General features: G+C 42.9%; 1 protein-coding gene across 2 annotated transcripts in view; it reads left to right on the forward strand.

Annotated features, from left to right (window-relative positions):
* The window catches only part of WIPF1 (WAS/WASL interacting protein family member 1), a 55,232-nt gene extending 33,277 nt beyond the window's left edge, over positions 1 to 21,955 (forward strand). For both annotated transcript variants that reach the window (XM_088168021.1, XM_014880201.2), the window contains exons 3-9: positions 5,529 to 5,617; positions 7,033 to 7,162; positions 9,353 to 9,529; positions 10,737 to 11,498; positions 13,963 to 14,172; positions 15,769 to 15,882; positions 17,132 to 21,955. In XM_088168021.1, the coding sequence (XP_088024147.1) occupies positions 5,567 to 5,617; positions 7,033 to 7,162; positions 9,353 to 9,529; positions 10,737 to 11,498; positions 13,963 to 14,172; positions 15,769 to 15,882; positions 17,132 to 17,187 (1,500 nt within the window). In that variant the 5' untranslated portion in view covers positions 5,529 to 5,566 and the 3' untranslated portion in view covers positions 17,188 to 21,955. The remainder of the gene's footprint in view (positions 1 to 5,528; positions 5,618 to 7,032; positions 7,163 to 9,352; positions 9,530 to 10,736; positions 11,499 to 13,962; positions 14,173 to 15,768; positions 15,883 to 17,131) is intronic.
* Positions 21,956 to 22,826: the final 871 nt, after the last annotated feature.

The raw sequence follows: 22,826 nt of genomic DNA on the forward strand, positions 1-22,826 counted from the left end.
GTAGCTTCATGTTCAACTGAATTTGGTTTGGTACCCCTGTTGAACTCTTTAGGGACTTAAACTCATCTATCTATATTTTTATTTATAGATTTCTATACATTTCAAAACTTTAATAAAAGAGAAGAAGAAAAACACCTGATTTTTTTCAGGAGGGATTTACTGGCATGGTGTTGCATGGGAGGAGCACGTTCAGCATCCTCTAAAGTTCTCATTCACGGTGCCAGACTCCTGGACTGACACTTGGTGCAGGGAGCGCCTCTGGCCTTGGGAGATTGTGGTGGTGGAACGTGGGACATGCAGACGTACTAATGACTCAGGTCTAGCAAGAAAGGGGGAGCAAGGGGGCTCACATTTCATGGCATCACTGTAACTATTTTTGGCAAATAAAGTTTAATAGCTCGGTACTCTGTTAAAAAAATGGTTAATGAAAAAATACTGTGGTCTGTATAAAACTGATTGTAAGTGATTTTCCGACTAGTTTGTAATGTGTTTAGAGTTAGCAGTCCTTTTTACTTTCGTCCTTTTAAGGTGTCCTTACTAAAGTACTTGGTAATGTAGCCCAATTTCCTCAAATTCAGGTTTTAAAACCAAAATAAGTTTCTTCTTTCATTAGGAGAAAGTAATGTATTTTTAAAAAAACAAATCAACACTGGTTTGGAAGTTGGGTCCTTTTGCAGAGGGGAGAAATCAGCATTTTAATTGGCAGCTTCAGGGGTTTTTCCCCTTAAATTTATAAATTCTGTTTTATTTCTACAGTTGTTTGTTCCTTCCTCTTTTTTTTGCTTGGAAATTAATCATGCAGGAAATGATTAACCACAGTGAGCTTGTCTGTCTGCCTCTGACTCAATGTTTAGGAGGGAGGGCCTTCAAGCAGCTCAAAATGTCTGACTAGATACAAACCATGCACTTGCAGTGTCGTTGCTCACACTGTCCATCCCACAATAAACGTCATGTTTCTTTTTGTTAGTTTTTAGCATTTGTAGTGCTCCTGAAATGATTTCTGAAATACCGAATTAAATCTGAAGTGCCCAAAATCTGTGTTTCACTAGATTCAGTGTAATGCCATTTTTGCCTGATGGTGGCTGCTGCATGTGCCTGGTAGTTTGCAGAAATCAGAGTTTTTGTATGCAGATGTTCTTTACTTAGGTAGTGTTGGAGCATCTCATTGCCAGCAGCGAGGGCGGCTTTCTGCAGAGGCAGCAGGCGTGGACTCTGTGCACTCTGCTTTCCACCAGGCTGCAGGGAGGCTGTGCCAGCCCCAGGGCTGTGGCTAAGGCAGGGCAGGGAGTGTGAGCATTGCAGTGCTGGTGCCTGCTCGTGGCACGGGCAGCCTGGACTGAGCAGGCTGGGTCTGGAGAGGAGCCTGAGCTGGGCACGGTGCTGCTCGCACCCGCTATGCAGTGGGAGAGCAGCTGCTGCAGCCAGCTGTGCAAATCCTTCTCTCTTGCTGACAATCCAGATCTCTGTGCTTGGGGCTTGCTGGCTGATGCTGCAGTGTATGTAGGGGTTAGTTACTGTAATCATTTCTGCCACACCACCAATACTCACCTAGACATAACAATTCTATATAGCTTCCTAAAAGCTGTGATAATTTACACTGATGCCTAGAAAATATGCTAGGACATGTGTCCTGGGTTTTCAAGTACCAATACACCTTCAGTCTTGGTCTTTTGGAGCCAGTTCCTTTTCAACACCCTAAAGCGCCAAGCATTATAAGAAACTTTGTTGCTAACAGATTTGGTGGGAAACATTTATTACTAGGTGGATTGGTTACTATTTCAGGTATTTTATAGTGTCAACCATTAGCAATTTTACATAATAAACTTTTCTTAAATTCAGTTCTTTCCTACTAACCAGAAGCAAATAATGATGTGAGTCCATTGCAGAAGTGTAGGACAATAACCAAAGCTCTATAGTTGCAGAGTTACATTTAACATCTCAGGACATCTCTATGCTCTGTGAGAAACAGTGATCCTGTAAATTGGTGATGAACAAAGCAGCTGCAGAGTTGCATTGTGCTGATTCAGCTGCTTTGGTTCTGCAGCCCAAGAGGTGCTCTCATTCCATGGGCTACTCCCAGCACCGCCCTATGCTATGGGAGCAAGTCATCAGGTCACTGCATCTCTTCAGACCATTGTTATTCTTCATATAGGCTTAGAGTGATCAAATTTTAACATCCAGAGAGCACCTCTCTAATTTTTGCTTACAGTAAGACAAAGAATATCTGACAACCAAACAGCAAGGATGAGTTAGAGCTTCAAAGACAGAGGTGCTGCTTCTTCCTGCAAAGTTTCAAAGTTGAGTTTCTAAAAATCTCTTTTTCATCAGCAGAATCAGAGTGACAAAAGTAAGAATGGAGTAGTATCGCAACTTCAGTTTTAAACTAAAATTTGACAATCTAGGGTGTTTTACGGGCTCTGTATGTGCATTATACTTTTTTGTGTGGGCACACGGGTTTCTCAGTCACGCCATGTGATCTCTTTTCTGATGGCTTCTAAAGGAAGTGTGTGCTCTAGAGCACCATGAGTAAACAACCCTGCAGGATGCTCGTGTTAAACTTCAGGCCAGTTTTGCCAGAGTTTGGTTTATTACAGAAGCTTGTCCCGTGCTTCCAAAATGATATTTTCCAGCCTGTATCTGCAGGCTATAGGGCTTGTTCAACAGCAGCAAAATACAAGCTCACCATTGTGGACCTAATTTTGATGGCAGTTCTGTTCAGAGAGCCCTTCAATACCAGAAATACCAGCTAGTGTACAGTGGTTGAGTACAGGTACATGTAAGATGGGATAGAGAAGGAGGGAACATCTAGTGCTTTTCTCGCTGCCTCCTTGCAAGTCATGTATGCAGAGAGGGTTTTGGAGAAGCTGGATGTGTCTGTGGGTAGTGGCTTCCCCTTAGACAACTCAGGCTTTAAGCATCACCTCACTTCCTCTTTATGCCACCAATTCCTTAAGAAGCTGTTCTAAAACAATCCAGTTAAAAGGGAAAAAAAGATAGAACAGAGCAGCCCAAGTGGGAAACCATCTCTAACTGACAGGGAGGTCGACAAGTTATGGTATTTTACAGGAAGTGCTTCACAGAGTACCAGGCTCACTTGCTGTGTTCAGTTCTGAGCTGCCTTAAGGGATTCATTTAAAAGTCAGATATCAAACCGAACTGTATTCTGCCTGCTCCAGAAACTTTCCTATGACACATGGAATGCCAAGGAGACTGATGGTACACTATCTAGACTGCTTTAACTTCTTAGCAAAGCAGTGCAGAGAGAAGAATTTCTCTCTTTAATCCGATGAAGCAGTTAAAAGCTTGGTGAAATACCCTCATGGTACAGTTAAGCTGGAGACAGCTGCAGCTGTGAAAAGACTGTGTTAAGAAACAGGATGGTTGTGGTCTACTGTAAGAAATAATTTTCCTGTTGACTATTTTTTTAAACAGGAAGCTGAAGAACAAAGCAGCATTAGTCTTGGTGCTTTTAATAGGTTTCAGATTTCAGATATTGCATTTAGAATATGCTGATTGGGAATGGATAGGGCTTTGTGTAGAGTTTTATGTAACAAATGAGAGCTACAAATTTGGAAGACAGGAATATAACTAAATTCAGACGGATCCTCTGAATATGAAGCTGTTGTTTGTCTGAAGGAGCTTAAGATGCTCAGTAATGCAGCCGAGGAGTGATGAGAGCGGGCTGCTCTGTTTGCAGGACTCTGTGAACGCGTGCATTCGCACAGCACTGTGTAGGTTTGGCTTCGCACAGTTTCCTCTTTGTCAGTCTGTCTATCTGCCAGCTTCCCCTCTGCTCGCTCTTTAGCAGTAACTGGAAACAGTTTCTGCAGTATGGGAGAAGAAAACCTGCAGACACTGTAGTGCCTCACACCACTTTGAACTCCATGATTTTTCTAGATGGTCAGAGCTATGGGTGATGCGTCTGACTCCTTCCTCCCTAAAGATTTTACACAAAATCCATTAAAGTCTTATTTCACAAAATATTTCTTCTGAGGAAGGTAACTCAGCAATTTGGGAGGCAGGGGCGGAGGGAAGGAGAGTTACAGCTGTATTCTAATTCTTTTGAAGCATGAGCATCTGATGAGATAAATCTGTACTTCTGAACAGTTTTTTCTGACACACTTATGGATCATGTCAGAGCACTACAGACTTCCTAGGTGGTGACTCACTGCAAATGCCATTTTGTTTCGTTCAGCACATTTTCCTAAAGTTCATTTTAAATGTAAAGGGTACTGTACCTGGCATGATGTTGATTTTACAGATACTGGGCTATTACAGTTCCCTTTGGTTTCATCTAAAACAATTAAGTTACTTTAAAAAGTAAGAGCTGTGTATTCATGTAAATAACTGCCCTGGGGACCTCAGCCATCTGCCTGGGGTTGTCTGGAGAACTACTCATGTTGCTATTCCCACTGTGTTTACCTGTTTTATGCAAACATTATGTAAGTAGTGGCAAATCATTGTTACTAAAGGTGGCTCAGGTGAACGGCCAGCATGGGTGAAAGCTCAGATAAAAGAGTAAAGCACATGCTGAAATGCCATAGCACTATCAGAAATGCTGCAAAGCTCCTGATAGGCACAGTTCCAGCAAGCTGTGTGCCAAAATGCCACAAAAAGCCCTTGTGACTTGAAAATATAGTCCTTGACAATTGTGACTTGAAAATATAGTTCTTGAAACTTGAGCCTTTTTTGTTGTTCCATAATTTTGTTGCAATAAATCTCTATATCTCAGATGTGACCCGCCTAGGATTGCCCAGGCTGAAAGTTCAGCTTGGAGTGGGGAAAAGTGGGAGCCTGGTCTCTTGTCAGGAAAGCTTGTGAAAGGCTGAGCTTTAGCAGCCAGGCTTTTCCTACAGCAGCCTGCAGCTGAGGGGCCAGGCTGCCTGCTAGCTCTTCCTCCTCAGGGAGACTATCCAGAGCATATCTATGTGTGCTTCTTCTGAGGAGGAGGAAGGTGCATTCAGACGTGATGATGCAGCTTGGGATCTTCAGAGCAAGCAGGGAGAGAGGAAGAAACACGAGCCCATCCCAGAGCTCTGCTGTTCCACTCTACCCATAACAGTGTAGGTAGAGGAATCTTTTAGCAGCTGAAGGGATTTAACAAGTCACCATCTCTTTCTGAGTATGATCTTAAAGTGTGATGCCTTCTTGAAGTAAGGGCCAATGGTATAGCTACAGGACTATCCTGAAGCACTTGCATGGGAACAAGATTGTTGGATCTAACATAGTTCAATTTGGTTACTGCATTTTGTGCACTGCCACAGCAATGCATGGATTGTGTAAGTGTTCAAAACTAGATGTATATCTATTGGCTTGTATGGCAGTGGGGTTCATGGAGGGAGCCCCTGTTTAAAGATGCAGCTGGTTTCCTTACAATTAAATATAAAGTGCTTTTTACTATTTAATTAGACTTCAAAAATGTAGAAGATAAACCTGTTAGCTGCAAGGATGTTTTTTAGCTGAGTAGAAATTTATTTATTAAGATGTATTAATCTCTGGACATTGTGTGTTTGTATTTTGCTGTGCAGGTTTCTTAGCAAGAGCAGACAGAGCTCAGTCTTTCACCATGCCTGTGCCTCCCCCTCCAGCTCCACCTCCACCCCCAACACTGGCCTTGGTAAGTTTTACAGGAGGTAAATTTATGCACTGTTCTCTGCTGCTGCTTGTCACTTTTAATAGGATGTCCAGAGATGCTGAGGTGTGGATGAGGGTATCCATGATATTTGGGGAAAGCTCTCCAACATATTGTTTATGGTTGATCATTGATCCTACAAGAAGGACCGTCACTTTCACTGCCTTCCAGTTCTCCTGTGGATGTCACTATCCACTCTAACTCTCCATCCTTTTATTCTTCCCACACTGGTGGCTGATCTAGAGGTGAGACAACAGCTTTTCTAAGGGGAGTTGAAGTCTTGCTATCCCCTTGCCTTTCTCCAAACTCCCACTTTTTCCAGTACTTGCATGACGTGAGCTGGAAAAAATCAATCCTATTGTTTAAATTTAGTAAGGATAACTCTTAGTTAGCACAGCTCCCTCAGCCAGCCTGTGGTGTCAGAGCACAGGATCCACTGCTGGCACAACATGGTGGGTGAAACTACATCAGACCTGACTTAAACTGGAATAGAGCTTGTGCTGTGCTTGCCCTCCCAACAGCCAGTAACTTCACTGACAAGAAAGAAGAAGCTTCTTGAAATGCCAATTTGAAGCACCTAGATATTTTCAGAGCAAAACCCTAGCTGATTACATGGAATGGGCTGTCTCCCACGAGTTTTTTCCTTATTTTCCACAAGCAAGATACAGACTCTGATCCCTCCATGACAACTCTCCATAACACTGATCTGATAAGTTAGAAAATGTTTCAGGCACCATTTCCTAGAATAAAGAGCCATATATATGTGCATGTAAATGTATTGTTTAGAGGGGTTTTGTTCTTTCTTGAAAAACTGTCACCAAAACATAAAGTGAAAAGAGAGGACCATTGAGACAAATCTCGTACATCTAAAGGTTTTATTTGGTCTATATGAAAAGGTCAATATTGCTGAAGTGGTGATTGCCATTTTAAAGTATTTCTATCTAAGCTAAAATAGTAGACAAAGGTCCATCTTTGCTCTGATTTACCTAGAAATTGTATTTCACCACAACTTTCAATAATGTCCACCTTCTAGTATAATCAAGTTGTGTGTAGTTTGTTCTTGTTCAGTCTCCAAAATGGCCATTTGCCAAAGATATGCCTTGGTTTTAAAAATTCAGAGACTTTAAATCATGAGTTCAAACAGGTGAATTCACATAGAAGTGTTCTGTTTCTAATGAATAATGGGGGTTAGAAAGCAGTAGTGTTGGGGACTTCGAGTCAGTAACAAGGCCAGCTACCTTTAATATCATTCATAAAACTAGACATGGCATTCTACCTACCCACTCTAATGCTGTTAGAACAGACACGGAAGTCTCAAGTAACAACTATATTTGAACATAACTATGTATCTAGAAGTTGGGGTTTATTTTGCCTCCTCATTTTTAATTTTTGTTTTGCAGGCAAATACTGAAAAGCCATCCTTAAGCAAGTCAGAACAAGCAGGGCGAAATGCTCTATTATCTGATATTACCAAAGGAAAAAAGCTGAAGAAGACTGTTACTAATGACAGAAGTGCTCCAATTCTGGACAGTAAGTAAGATTTTACATATGGGAATTTCTATAGGCATGAATGGTTCTACAGATCTGAAAGCAGAAAATTATTTTATATCTCATCAGATGAATTGCCATGAGAGTAGATAAAAGAAAGTGCCAGAAACTGGCATGCATAAAAATAAATTCTATTCATCATGAATGAACAGTCAGCTGAGAAATCGAGTACTGCTTATGAAATGTGAATGCTAATTTGTTTGCTAATTCTCATAAAGTGGTTTATTTTCCTGTTTGCTTATATCAGAAAACTATGCAAGTCCTACCAGGAGTTCTGCTGAGGACCTGCAGCAAATCAGGCAAATAAAAGCCCCATAAGGACTGAGGAGAGGACAGAGAATAAAGTGGAATTTCAGACTCTACTTTTGCATAAACAATATAAGAATAAATGCGTGCCTGGCATGACACCATTGGCTCCAGTACCACTTAGAGCAAAACCAGAGGCAGAAGCCACAGCTCTACCTGTGTATCACTGCTGCATGCAGTTTTACCACTCCTGGAGTGATTCAGGGGTGTTATCTTTTTGGATGAGCCTTGCTGCTCAGCCAGCCCAGCAGTACTGCACAAGGCAGTGCCTCTACTTACCTGAATGGAAATAAGGTCTCTAACCAGCTGTGCTGCTGCTGTGTCTCACAGCACATCTTGGTAGGTGCCAAGAGGAGACTGGAGAAGCCCATGTAGCAGAAGTATTGGGAAGGCAGAACAGAAACAGGAGAAGAGTGAGGAACACAGGCCTGTGCTGACAGAGGAACAGCATTCATCACCTAAAGAGAAAAGACACTTCTACAGACTGATTAGCAAATGTGATACACCTCAGCCTAGGTTTGGCCATGCAATTAAAGGCTGGTCTGTGACAGGAACATGATGACGAAAGAAGGAAATACCCAGAGGAATGTGACCAAATCAAAATAATTGTTAAAAAAATTAGATACAGTCCTGCAATCAGCCAGCTACAGTTTTTAAAGATTATCTTTGAATGTGAAGTTACATATTCTAGCTATAGTAATGAGCTGAAGGGGATTAAAGGAGGGGGTAAACAGTAAGATAAAAATTATGTAGCCTATTATCTTATTTACATGTATTAACAAATCATGATGAAAGACTAAGCCATGGAAGCAGCATTTCTCCAGAGGTTAACACCCTGTCTGAGTCAGAGCCAAACTGAGCTGACATGCTTAAGAAAGAGAAGAATAATGTGAAACATTTCCCCCGTGGATATACTCTTCCTTTCTCCTTGGGGAAATTTTTAGAAGTGCTTTTCATCCACAATTCAAAGTTTTAATTACTTTGAAATCAGTGAAATTTTTACCCACCCAAAGTTGTGGAAATCAAGATTCCAAGAAATTAAGCAATTGATCTTAGCCTGTGCGGCCCAGCATCTGAGAGATGATCTCCACAGATATCCCAATCTGTGCACCTGCTGATTTTGCAGTGATGCTCTGAATAAGACTCTTCTCTGTATTGCAGTTGTGGAAACACTTTCATTTTACTATTGGCGACTCAGTTGTCACAGCAGAAATATTGACATTAGAGAGAAAAGGGGGAGGGCTGATAAAATAATTCCTGCCTATTGGAAGCATTAACAGCTAATGATCCTGTCACTGTACTTCTGAACCTACAGAAATGGTAGAAACAGAAACCTACATCTCCTGTCCTACTAGGCTTTGTTTAAATAAGTAGATGTGTTGCAATGTCATCAATAACGAGAGAATTCTGTGCATTCCCAGCAGTTATCCCCAGAGATACCTTCAAGGAGGACCTTCTGCCTTCTTCTTTCCTTCTCTTTTTCCCATGAGATTACCCTGTCTCTGCTTTTGGAGAAGCGGAGGGGAAGGATAAGAGAGCAAAAGTACAAAGAAACTGGAAGAAGCAACCAAGGTGCTAACAAAGACTACATTAAAATTCATTCTCTGTAGCAATTTTCTCTGCTCTCCAGTCTAGAGTAGACAAAAGTGATGGCTTAATAAAACAGAGGCTGTGGTTATTATGGTTACTGCACCAGCTCCTCCATAGTGCAGTGGCGGTGGTGATGATGGTAGGTGTGATGATCCAAACCTTGTGTTTTGAAAGTTCATTCGTTTTTCTCAAGCTACAAGCATTACTCTAATGAAAGAGGTGACTTTGCAGGATCAGTCTTGCTTCACTAATTCGGGGGATCTTTTTTCCCAACAGAACCCAAAGGATCTGTTGGAGGTGGCGGCGGTGGCTTTGGAGGAGGTGGCAGTGGCAGCGGCGGGGGTTTTGGTGGTGGCAGCGGTGGCGGCTTCGGTGGCGGTGGACCCCCTGGCCTTGGAGGCCTTTTTCAAGCAGGAATGCCAAAGCTCAGATGTACTGCAAGTCGGGATGCTGGTAAGAAAGACCTTGAATTTCCAGTGTGAAAAAATGACATTGCTTAAAACCTTCATAGCACTGCAATAAATTACCTGCTGGGATTCAGAAAGCCAGCAAATATCATAGGCTCTTAGGAAATGTAATTTTCAGCTTGAATTTTGTTTTATTCTTACTATCAGGTTTTATGAGGGAGAAGCCAGACTCCCTTTTCACTCATCCTCCTCGTTATTGATAAAAACTAAAGATCTTAGTAGTGTTGAATGGCTACCTGCATAGTTAGGCAGATTACGTCCTGCCTTAGCTGTTGGGTATGCCGGAACAGAGGAGGATCCAGGCTAATTCTTTCTTGTGCACCAGGAAAAAGGATCTACTTTCCAAATGGAAAGTACTTGTGTCAGCTCCACAACAGTGTGATTTGCTGCTTAGGGAGTGCATGAGGCATCCCAGCTGGCTGGTAAGCACACTGCAGATGGAGGCTTGTCTGGACTGTGCTTCTGGCTGACCAAACAGCTGCCCCAAGCATCATGCCCCTTTAAATAGAGGCCATCTGGAGCCACTGAGTTTCTTAAGTTTAAGGACATAGGATTTCATACTCGTTGAAGAAGGATTATGTAATGGGGGTTGTAGAGTGTTACAAATATTACATATTTCATAGCCTAACATAATTTTTCATCACAGTACATGTGTACAAAACAGTCTCTTGCAGCTGGTATTTTCTATTGTGTCACAGTCTATTTTTGGGAACTTGTATTAATACAAAAGTTCCTGGCATTGCAGAACAGTATTTATCAACTGCAGGGCCAGCTGACTTCTTCCTGATGTGTACAACTACATCCCTAGATCACAGCTACTAGAAAGGGCCGAAAAGAGTTTCTTGCTGAACTTCTGTTGTTAAATGTAATTTAAAAGCCAAGATTTCTTTGCTCTCAGGTTGATGGTATTCAGTATTTGTTCTTCGCCATTTTCTTCCCTCCATGTTTTATTGCTGGCTGGTATGATGGCTGCATCACTTGTGTTACTTTATGGGCACTTAACTCGTGCCTCATAAGCAGCATCAAGGATGCCAGCTGGTGCTCTGGAGCGGTTTCCCAGTGGTACCAGGGTTGGGGCTGAGCCTCAAGGCAGGGGTGCCCCGTGCCGGGCTGCGCCCTGGCTGCTCGCAGAGCCCGTTCGGAACCGCAGCCCCGGTGCCGCGGTGCCGATGCTCCCTGTCCTGTGTCCGCAGACGCCGGGGGAGGCCGGCCGCCCGTCCTGCCGCCCGGAGGCCGCTCCGCCGCCGCCAAGCCCTTCTCCCCGCCGAGCGGCCCGCCGCGATTCCCGGGGCCGCCCTCGGGGCCGCGCTCCGCCGCCCCGGACCCGCAGAGGAGCCGCCTGCCGCCGCCGAGGCCCGACGCCGGCTCGAAGCCCGAGGCGGCGCCGCCGCCGGTGCCCAGCACGCCGCGGCCCATCGCCTCCAGTCTGCACAACCGGGGATCGCCACCGGTGCCGGGGCTGAGCCGGCAGCCCAGCCTGGGGCCCTCGCCCCCGCCCTTCCCGGGCAGCCGGGGCGCGGGGTCGGCCGCGTCCCTCCGGCAGCCGGGCCCCGGCTCTGCGCCCGCCTTCTCGGGCCGCCCGCCGCTGCCGCCCACCCCGGGCCGGCCGGCGGAGGACAAGCCGCCGCCCCCGCCGCCGCCCCCCGCCGGGCACCGGCCGCCCGCCGCCCGGGAGCCGTCTCTGCCGCCGCCGCCGCCGCAGAACAGCAAACCGCCCGTGCCCGCTGCCCCCCGGCCCACCCTCGGCGCCCCGGCACCCCCGCTGCCCCCCGGCAGACCGGGGCCACCCCCGGTCCCGCCCGCCCCCGCCGGCGGAGATGAGATGCCGCGGCTGCCGCAGAGGAACATCTCGCTGGGGTCGTGCCCGACGCCCGGCGGGGGACGCTCCGGACCTCTGCCCCCGCCGCCCGGAGAGAGACCGCCACCGCCCGTCAGAGACCCGCCCGGCCGCTCAGGTAGGGAGCGGGCACTGGTGGCACGGGGAGAGGGCGCTTTGGCCGGGACAGGTGGCTCCGGGTGATGGTGCTTTGGCCGTGTCTGCACCAGCTTCACACGCGCAACCAACATATCCCAGGATGACATCCCTGTTAGGCACTAGGGATTCTGCAGCTGGAAGCGAGGGTTTGTGGGCATCAAGGTGACTTAAGGAAAGTCAAAGTGCATCACCAGTGTGCTCACGTGTACTTTTACACATCTTGGTAACTTTCATTATAGTCACTGTAATTGAAAAGGGTTGCAAATGGATTTCCGCATTACGTTCTTTGAAGTAAAGAAGCTTCTGGTAAAGTGACAGCATCTGACTTCCTGAGTCAACCAGCGTGAGCTAATGGTCGCGTTCTCGCGAGTGGAGGCTTTTGGAGCCTGACCTTGTACGTGTTCGGAGACACAAACACAGTCAAATATGAATAGCTTTAATGAAAGACCTAGCCAACAGTTGTTAAATGTAATAGCACTTGTTACAGCGTGACTAAGTGTTGTTACTTGCCATATGCAGATATCAAATTAGACGAAAAGTAAAATTGTCTCCTTGGAGCAATTTCATAATGTACTTTGTCCTCTGTGACAACTGTTGTTCATAATAAGAATTGCACATCGTAACTCAACTCTCTGGTACCTGGTAGTTGTCCCTTTGGAGATGAGAGAATGTAGGTACAATCAAGCCCTATAACATCAGGTGGAGAAAAGCATTGCACAGAAGATACTGCTGGGAAACTCCACAGAGTTGCCTTTCATTTCATTCTTTAGAATAAACTCAGAAATAATCTCTAGGCTGCCCAGTCCTAGATAATAGAAATTAATGTCGTGGGAGCTCCCACAGACAGCTATGTTATTTTCCAGCTCCTTGAACCAGTCTGGATCTCCAACACCTACAGCAGCTGTGCAGCTACAGAAAATAGTGGCCCTGAAATTGTGCTTTGTGGAGCTGGTTGCCAGCCCAGAGGATAGCACAATGCTAGTGCAGCCTGAAGTAAATAAATCAGAGAAATCCCATTACCATTGACTGGGGAGATGGAGCAAAGTTGCAGAGAATGTCTGTGATTATTCAGTCACTTCCAGGAATTTGTTCTGTGGTGGCCTTGTCTTCTGCCAGTACTTTTCTAGTTGATCCTTTTCTGAGGCAGATGGTTTTAGCAAACCTGCACCAATTTTCTTCTGGTTCAATTCAGTAAGTAGAAGGAAGTCGTAGCAATACATTCTACATATAAATACACTTATTCTGCAGCACTATAGACAATGGAGTTTAGCTACGTTTAGAGAGAGCAAGCAAAACTATTCTGAAAGTTGCTGAATGCTTCTCATTCTTTGAAACCATTCCCTGAAGGCAAACTTTAGTAATTTGTAAAATAAGAAGGGGAGCAAAACTACACGAAGTACAGCATGTTTCTTGAAACGTTTCAATGCTTGTTGCTGGAAACACAATATCTACTGCTCTCTTTTTCAAAGTGCACGTCTGCAGATAGATTTCATCAAGACAGGGAAGCATTTATTGAAAATTAACATAATTGTCAGTTGCCCAACTGCACCAAACAGGTAGTGAGACTTTTGAACGTGCATAACTCTCCACACCCTCTGCTTCACCTTCTTGTGTCCTAACCATGGGCACTTCTCTCTCTGGCAGAAGCAGCTTTCCTGTCTTTTTTTTCTTGTAGAAGCCCTGCCCTCAGTACAGCCCTGGGTCTGTATTACGTAGGCTGTGCCTTTCTATTTGACCGTGCCAGTTACAGATAAACAAACGCTGGAAATGCCAGTCTGTGTGTGAGGTCTGTTTCCAGTTTACAGGGAGATGGATACGCTCCAACTACTGAAAAATTTGTCATGCCGCTCATTTGTTTATAAATGAGTGAGCTGATGAGTTGCTGCTTAACACAGCCACTGCTGGGCAGAGCTCTCCTGTGCACAAGCACAGACCCTGACTGTGACACTCAGAGGGGACCACTCTGATGGACAAAGAGCTTCTGAGGGTAGCAGGTGTCTTCTGCTACACCTCCTCTTGCCTTGCAATGGTACATAGAAAGGAAATGTGTTACAGTTCGGACCTCCACAGCAGCCTGAATTCCAGCTGGGACTTCTGCTTATTGTGGCCATTGTTAACTTAGAGTGGTTTAACAGTTAGCTTCAAGTACCAGGACTTCTACAGAGACTTCTGTAGCTGAGGGGAAGGGGAATGCGTTCGCTGCAGTTTAGATACATCCTGTTTCTTTGAGCTGTACTCTTCAAATTAGCACTGAATCCCTAGAGAGCCCTGGAGAGCAGGGAAGTGGGCGCTGAGGGCCATTACCCTTTGGGGCCAAGGGCCCCAAAACAGCCCTTTTTGTTAGCAGGAGACTTTGGGATGTCAGCAGTGACTTTCCACTGGCAGAGTAACCCCTGGTGTGAAATTTAACAGCATTTGTGTGCTTGCTTCTTGCCTTGCTCTAGGCCCGCTCCCGCCACCTCCTCCCATAAGCAGGAATGGAAGCACTTCCAGGGCTTTGCCCTCTACTCCCCAGCTGCCTTCCCGGGCAGGGCTGGACAGCCAGAGAGGTGGAGCACGACCTCCGCTTCCCCCCGACCGGCCGGGCTCGGCAGCGCCGCCACCACCACCGCCACCCTCAGCTGTCAGAAACGGCTTCCAGGACCCAGGGGACGGTGAGCCATCCTCCCACCTGTTTGCCCTCCATAGAGAACGTGTAGTGGCTTTTGGCCCTGAGACCTGAAAAAAGGTTTGGGATACAGACTTCATTTCTAGTGCCAACCTTTGATTTCTGACCAGCAGAGGTGTCACTTGGGTCTCAGTTAACCCCGACAAGCCAGAACAGAATAAATATGCCATACATAGAGCAGAATTGCAAAGTCATCAATACAGTCTCCAAAATAACCCTTTGAAAAACACCATGAAAAAAGGAAGGGAATTGTTTCAACTCTCATATGAATTCAAACCACAGCTACACTGATGCTTCGGAAGTTGGAATAAGTTAGATGACTCAAAAGCTGAAAGCTGAAAAACAGATGAGGGAAGAGATTGTCAGAACATTGCTGAAAATGTCAAGTATCTATTTCTGCTAGTGTTTATTAAAAAGATGAGGTGCAAGATTGCTGTGTTTTAAAGATTTGTCATGCTCTTCTTTTTAATTGTTTTCTATTTCCATAGAACAGATAAATCCTTCAGTTAATTACGGGAGGCCAAAATTGGTATTCCTGACATTTATAAGGTTAGAAAAAAGCCAACAGAAAATGAAACCATAACTCAGGCTTTTGAAGCATTTTTACACATCAGGTGAGGCGGAAGGATCACAGACGTATTTCTTCCTACACAAGTCATCTGCAGGGTTCAGAACATGCAGCTCCTTTACACAGTGATTGCAACCATTGGAAGTAAACATAGAAAAACTGGATCCAGCAATAACCACATGTACAAATGCCAGGTAGAACTTACTCAGCTGTTCATTACATTATGCAGTAAAATACAGCAATATCACAAGAAAGTTGTGGTTGTAAAGTCCTGAGGCAAGCAAGCGAATAAATTACAAAGTTTAAATTAGCCCACACTTTCTTCCTTATGCTTTCAAAATCAGGTGGAGAACAGAGCTCTTGGAACATTTCCTATTATTTCAATGAAGAAACTGGTTAGCTTGCTTTGGAGTCTAAAGAGATATAGCTTCAAGTGATGCCTTTTTCCATTTTTGACACTAATTATATACAGGATTCTCTGTCATAAATTTTAGCATAATGATTATTTTTCTTCTTCCAGTATAAATATTAAAAGAGAAAGAACAGTGCTTATAGGAGTGTGCTTTTAAGTATGCTTTTGAGGTAGGTATATCAATGATACATGAATATTGGTAAATTCTATACCAGGAAACAAAATACTGTTCTGAAGTTGGAGAAACTAGGAAGTTCTGGTAGCATATATATATGTATGTGTGTATGTGTGTTTTAAAAAAGCAGATCTGTTACACATGGAAGGGAGTGTAAGACTTACTTTAGTGGAATTATGGCTGTTTTCCTGATCTGTGATTTTGCATTTAATTGGCAAAATGATCAGTTAAAGTTGATAAAAATTTTCATTCCCAAGTTCACCTAAAGCATCATCTTCCCTGACTTCCTAAGAGAATGCTGATTCAGTACTCAGGCTGTGTAAGCATTTTGCTATATAAAATATGCATTAAACATAATGTCAATGTCAATTTACTTTACTAAGCTATGTCAGAAAACTAATGAGTAAATGCATGGGATTTTTTTCAGATGAATGGGAAAGCAGATTTTCTTTTCATCCAATATCTGATTTGCCACCTCCAGAGCCATATGTACCCATGAACAGAAGTTATCCCAGTAAAGTAGCAAGAAATGACAGTAGAGGTAAGTTGGAATTTCAGTGTATTGTCCTAAAATTAATGTGCTTAGGGAAGAGTCTGGAAGCTGAGGTTTGCAGCCTTCTCAAACTAACAGTCTGGTCATCCTTCCTCACCACACAGGAAAAGCTGAATGCAGGCTCCCAGGTACAAGCCCTCTACAACTTTTTGAGTGAGGAGCTGTTTGTTGAAACATGTACTGTAAATTACCAGCTCTGCTGTTATAGTCAGCCCTTCTGCTCTAGGCAGCCAGAACCACAAAATCCCTCAGGACTTTATCCTAATTTCCCATCTAAATTCATGCACAACTCATTTATTTTTGTGCCAGCTTCATCCTTGAGTTTAGTTTTCTTCTCTTCTTGTGTGTTAAACTCATGTTTTTTAAGACAACAGTCGTATCCTCATCTCAGTTTTTGTTTTGCTGGGTTGATTAAATCCGGATGTACTACACTCTGCTTCCAAGCCATGTTCTCTGATCATCAGAGCTGCTTAGGTATACATTTCTGTTTGTTTTTGTCTTTTCCAATCAGTGTTACATGCTGTTCCAGCTCAGTTTTTAAACATGTCTTCTACAGTAGCATGAATGTTTCCTATCTTCTTTAGTGGTATTTTGCCTTCTTTCACAATCAGTGACATTGGTGGCCTCTAATCATCTGTATACTCAGATGTTTCTCTCCTGTTTCCAGATGATAAAGCTCTGGTTTGAAGCAGAGATTCCTGTTAGTCTCTGTTCATTTTGCCCTGTTAGCTTTCATCCTGCTTGTATTAGTCCACAAAGGAAGGCAAAGTAACATACGTATTTTTTTGTGTTTCCTTTTATGAGTTTGCTATGAAAATCTTCATATAGGGAAAAACATTAAGAGCTTTGAAATTTTACTGTGTTTGGAGCTTGCCACTTTTTATTGAGATTTGCATGTATTGCAGGTAGCACTGAGAAGCTGTGTGTTCACATAAATTAATAAGGCTAACAAGAGCTATCAGTCTGTTTTGGGAAGGGGACAGTGGACCAAAGTAGATGTGCTTTCCAGGCATTAGGGATAGCATGAGTTTAAAACGTTATTTTACAATGTTTGAAGTTCTGATGTTGTTTAATAAACTAGCCAGAAACTCTACAAAGATTTTTTTTTTTATGGCCAGGCATGAAAATTAGTAGATCTTCACCAGTTACTGAATTAATTGCTTGGATGCAAACTCCCCCTTCAAAAGAAGGAGTATTCCTGGAGGAGTAACACAAAAAACCCTTCTTTGTCTTTTAGGTGGGTCTGTCCGAAAAGAAAGAGGTGCCCCCCCGCTGCCGCCTATACCAAGGTGAAATGGGTTCTGGCCCATCTCTGGGTGACATCTGTTCTCAAGTTTCCCTCGAGTCAGCTCTCCTGTCCACATGACTGGAAAGTTGTCTGTCTTGATTGATTTCCACTTTTGGCTTGTCAGCTGGAACAAACTTCAGTCTCTATTACAGGAGTAATAGATGTGGCTTATGGACTATAGTTGCTCAAAGCTATGAATTTTATTCGCTTAAACTGCAGGCATTTTTTGGACCCTACAGAACATTCGTGCATCATGCTTACTGTGTCCAACCCCATCCCCTGGAGAGCTCCGTGGGAGGTCTGGCTACAAACCTGAAAGAGCTTGAACAAAGCTGTTTCATTCACTTTGGGTGCAGTAGCTGTATTATTTTAATGAAAAAGTATTTGATGTTTAAAAAAACAGTTGCTGGGTAAAAAGTGTAGCCAAGAGTCCCCTGGATCCTTCTTTGCATGCCTAACTCAGCCTATCTGCTTCTGCAAGCCATAGACCTACTACATGGTGACAAAGAATTCATCTTAAACTTCTTCACTTCAGCTTAGTCAAGCAAATCTTAAACAATGCACAGCACATCCTGCCTCAAGGATGGAGTGTCTCTGACCTTGTTTTTATATGCAGAGAATCTTCCAAAGAAAAGCACAAGTGAAGAATTCATCAGCATAAAAAAATATATATTTTTTTAACCCTCTTTCCTATTTTTTTAATAGTGTTGTGTGTTCTGTGACCTCATTCTCTCCTACTCTTATGTGGACCAACCCACATCATGTCACCCGTGCCCTGGATTGCTGTAATGCCCTCTGCCTGATACTGCATGCAAAGAGTCCTCAGAAAGTAGTCTTGAGTGCCAACACAGCAATTACTGTAGTTGCAGGCTCCCCCTGTAAAGCATCACTAATGCCAGTGCTCCACAGACTGCTTTCCAATTGTTTCTTTGGTACAACTAAATGTTGGGGTTTTACTTAAAAAGCTTCTTGGCACTTAGGTCACAAGTCTTAGAGAGTTTGTGTTTGACTTCCATTATGCTAGAGCAGCCGAGATCAAAATATTCCTCAGTGAAAGCCCTTTGATGTGAGGGGGGTCCAGGGTTTGTACATTCAAGTGGGAGCATCCAAAATTTGCCGTCTTCACTGGTTCAAGAGAAATGGAAAGATTTGGTCTTCTGAATTGGCCATGAAGTCTGTCCTTTCAAACTGCTGAAAGGAGTCTCTACAGAGAGCTGCATTGATAGAAGAAACAGTAGGGTATTCTGACATTGTGGCAAGTGGTTAATATATTTAATGGCTTTTGAATTTTGTGTATGAGAAAAGAGCTCATTGTATGAGTGAATTTTACAAGTGGATCTAAGTGCATATAAAATGTCTTTGGAAATTAGAGGAAGATTGTAGTTCTGGATTTGAAATATTGGTGAATGATAGCTCTTTGTTAATTGGAAGTTTAGGTCTGAAAAATGTCCCCTCAGTCTCTTCAGCAGTACGTTTCTTCAGTGTGTTCCTTGGGATCCCTACCCAAGCCTGTGTTAGCAGTTGTGCTTCACAGGGTGTTGCTCAAAAAAATCCAAAATTAAACATAGAAACTAGTCACGTAGGTTAAGAAAATATTTCTCTAGCATGGGAGACATGATCCTAAGAACACTCTGTGGCTAGAATGAGGTCAGTCCTTGAAAAAATTCCTGAGGAATTTAGCCAAAGAGAGTCTGGACCCTGCTGAAATGTCTGTGCATAGGGCTTTTTGCTCTGTCTGTGAGTGTGAAGGGGCAGATCCACTTTCTGCCTTGCAGCCTGGATATCACATTGAATGGGATGAGACTAGAGTTGGACTTGGCCAGATCAAATTTAATTTGGTCTTTTCAATGTTTGTTTACAAAATCTTGTTAGCTGTGATAGTGTTTGATTCTGTACCTGTTTTTTACATTTTTGTATCTAATGACCTATTTTAAGTTACTGTTTACGGTCTTGAACTTGCAGTTAAATGCGCAGGCGCAGGGATGTATCCACATCCAGTCGCAGGATCACGGCTGTAAAAGTTTCTTAAACAGATACTGGTGGGACCTCCATGTGACAGGTGCACCTTGGGATCAAACCTGGCACAATGCTGAATTTGTATATGTATTTTATGGATGTCACTTAAAGTGCCTGTCTCTTCGGGATATTATTTTGTGAATAGAAGTCCAAATAAGATTTTTAGGATAGTAACTTAAAGGATAAATTATTGTATTCATATTTTAAAACTGAAGCACTTAATACCTTTCTAAGGATCAATATTTTGAATTTAAGAATACAATATTTTCAGTACCTTGACCTGCCAAATCCTTTTTAATATCCAAATAGCTATGCAGCCAAAAAAACCCCCAACTCTCCAGCAATATTTTGTTTATAACTTACCTGCTTCCAACGTGACTTTTTTACTTTGCAAAGTCAATGAAAATGCTGCCAGTGTTCTGCTAATTCTCTGTATCATTCAAAACATCTTGTATTTGATCATTTCAGCAAGATTTTCTGATCCAAAATCTGGTCCACTACCAAAGACTTGGAAAACGAGCTTCAGTTTCACTTTAAAATGTGCTGTGTAAAAGGCCCCAGTTAACAAGCCAAGAATCCTGAGCTGCTTAGGTTTTAGCAATTCTTTTTTATTCTAGAAGCCTCTTCAGAATAGATGTTTGGCATATATGTAAAATAGCTTAATACTGCAGAAAGGGGCATTTTTTTTTCACATAACAGCGTTTCCACTTACATGTTTTGCTGTAAAAGTCCCTAGATATATTCCAGAACAATGCAGCATTTTATCATTCAATATATTGCTTCATGTAGCAGTAGCTATTTACAATATGATCAGTATTAAAGTATTTATTTCACTATGAAGTGTTAAAAAAGAATAATACAAAACAGGTTGAATCAATGGTGCCTTATGACTTTTTTAGTCAACTTTTCTGTGTCTCAGTAAAAGAATTAATAGACGTTACTCTTCCAGGTCCTAAATGAATAGTGCCAACAGTAGCATTTTACAGTGTTTGAGCCAAGCCCTGCTGTTGTGTGCTCAATCTGCTAACTCCAGGTGGAGCTCAGTGTGTGGAGAGGCCACTGGATCAGTGTGTAGGTGAGGTGTATGTGGGCACTGGTTGGCTTCACAATCAATTGCTGGTATTTAGACCTGTCCCAAAACCAGTGTCTGACGCTGCTGTCCACACAGCCCAGCTGACTTCAGTGTGGTTGCATAGGTTACGGAACTGAATTTGATTCGCTGCTTGCTTATAAGATTTGCTGGGTTTGTTTCAATGGCATTGTATTATAAACCCTCACACCTCAACCTATCTTCTTATGTTATCACTGAGGCTCGCACTGCGTGACAATGGCCACGGATGTTCGTTTTTGTTTTATTCAGCTCTATAAATAAAATGAGAATAACTTTTGTACCATGTAAAAATAATTTCTCCTCTATATTTTTGGAAGAAAAGCACATGTTATGTTTGTTACGACTTTCTGCACCAGCCATTGGGAGAAGAGGTCACAATGATGAATGTTCAGAATTGTTAAAGGAAATTCAGCTTGTTTCAGGAAGTGTATATTTCTGTAAATGAAATAAATAACATCTCAAAGTTCTTGTTTAAAGGCCGGCATTTCCCAACACTAAAAGAATCATAAGGTTTTGGGTTTTTTCTGCAAGACAGCACTGTGAAAGAAGTTCCTTATATTGTCACTTTAAAAACTGGGTGATAGTTTCTCTTTGCAGCATCAACTGTTTGCATGACACTTGTAGAAGTAGATCTGTCTTGGAGTGGAGGATGAAGGAGCTAAACTGCTATCATTCATCACATTGTTGTAACACGACAATCTTCTGTACAAAAGTATGGAAATAGAAAGGGTACTTTTTACCTTGGAGGTAAAGAATGGAGTTGAGTGATCAAACTGAGATTATTTCAGGCAAAATGTCAAATGTTGAGAGACCTAGAGAGGGCCCCTTGGCCATAGGACACCAGAAAAGAGAAGATTGCTCAAGAAAATAAAAACCAATTGGCTGAATGTTGTTACCAGTACTAAAGTAAAAATTGTGGTATAAAATGTGCATTTTGTACTTACACATTGCAGTGGTGTGAACACCTTCGTCTCACAGCTGGGTGCAAAGAACCTGTCACAGCGGTACATTGACTCCATGTAGCACAGACTGTGTGAGCTTTAATCTTTCAGACAGTACTCACCAGAAAATGAGAATCTCTTACCTAAGATATCCAGGAGCACTTTAAGTGCAAATTAATGGAATGGTTCTTCATGTACATTGGAAGAAAACAGGGATCTTATAACCTGTAAGATGGATGTGTTTGGACCATTCAGTTAAAATCTAAACTGGAGCATTGGCAAAGAGGGAGTATTGGAATAACTCAGGCAGAAGCAGGACATGTGTGTATGGTCTCAGTGAGTACACAGCAGGTAGGTATGCAGATTAAAAAAGCAAAAATGGAAACCGCATGTCTTAAGGGAATAACCTTTTATGTATGTTGCCGTTTTGAAATACAGTTTGTCTGTGGTAAATATTGCTTAGTGTAAACTAATGCATGCAGAGGAAGACATTTGTAAATTTGTATTTCTAAAGGCACACAAGAGAGAGGGAAACATAAAACAGGCTGAGCAGAAAGTAACATTTCTATCAGATGCTTAAAGTTTGAGCTTTTTATAAAATATTAATCTAGTTCTGTGAATTTTTTTGCTTAACATTTATTTTGTAAGTGATTTTGTTCTCCTTATTTTTCTGTCCTATACCAAATAAATTTTACTTTTATTTAATTGGTGGTGCAGACTGTTAAATTGAGATCAATCACAGTTACTGCTATGACAAAAGCATATGTTGGCTTTAGCAGGTGCAGAGCAGTGAGCCTGGCAGGAGCTGGGGTGAGCTGTTCCCCTCCTCTCCTGTCTGCCATTGGACAGCAGCACAGCAGTAATGCTCAAAGGACTTCTGTCCTACATACAATGAAGGACACCTGCAGATAAGGAGAAATAATGAGTTTACTTTAGGATAAAGAATGATAGAAAACTAATGGTTCATGATGCTGTACTTGCAGGTGGTTGTTGGGTGAGCTATGGCCATTGGCTCATGGCAGGGCAAGCTAGGCACTTGCCAGGGGAAGATGACATGGAAAATCACTGTAGTTAAGTGTAGATTTTTGTTTGTTGTGTCTCCACTCACAAAGCTGCCAAGGGAATAAGAAACAAATGAAACTGTCCTTTTGACTTTGGAGCCCTGTTTTTTATCATAGATGTTAAGCTTTTCAGATAGTTTGGACCAGGTTCATCAAAGACGCTTTGATAAAAGTCCACAGGAGGTTCAAATTCAGGCTGCACTTCCAGCTTCTCCTCAGAAGTTAGAAGGGTCATTTAAAAAGGTAAAAAGCTCTGTACTGTAACTCATCTATCTTGCAAAAACTAAAGTATCAGGTTTACTCTTATGCAGGTTGCGGATCCTTTGATATCTCTGGGGACTGCTTGTTGATACCTTTATTTTACAGACTGATTGAGACAAAGACCACTGTCTTAGAAGGCCACCAACCCTTGTGTAGCCTGGAGTCCCAGCAATCCTGGTGCCTGGGCTACAGAAGCAGAGAAACCATGATGGATATTGTGGGGAAGCTGGTGAGCTGTAAAGGAGCTGGCTCAG

This window comes from Sturnus vulgaris, chromosome 7, assembly GCF_052056855.1.
Source record: "Sturnus vulgaris isolate bStuVul1 chromosome 7, bStuVul1.hap1, whole genome shotgun sequence".
Classification (NCBI taxonomy): Eukaryota; Metazoa; Chordata; class Aves; order Passeriformes; family Sturnidae; genus Sturnus; species Sturnus vulgaris.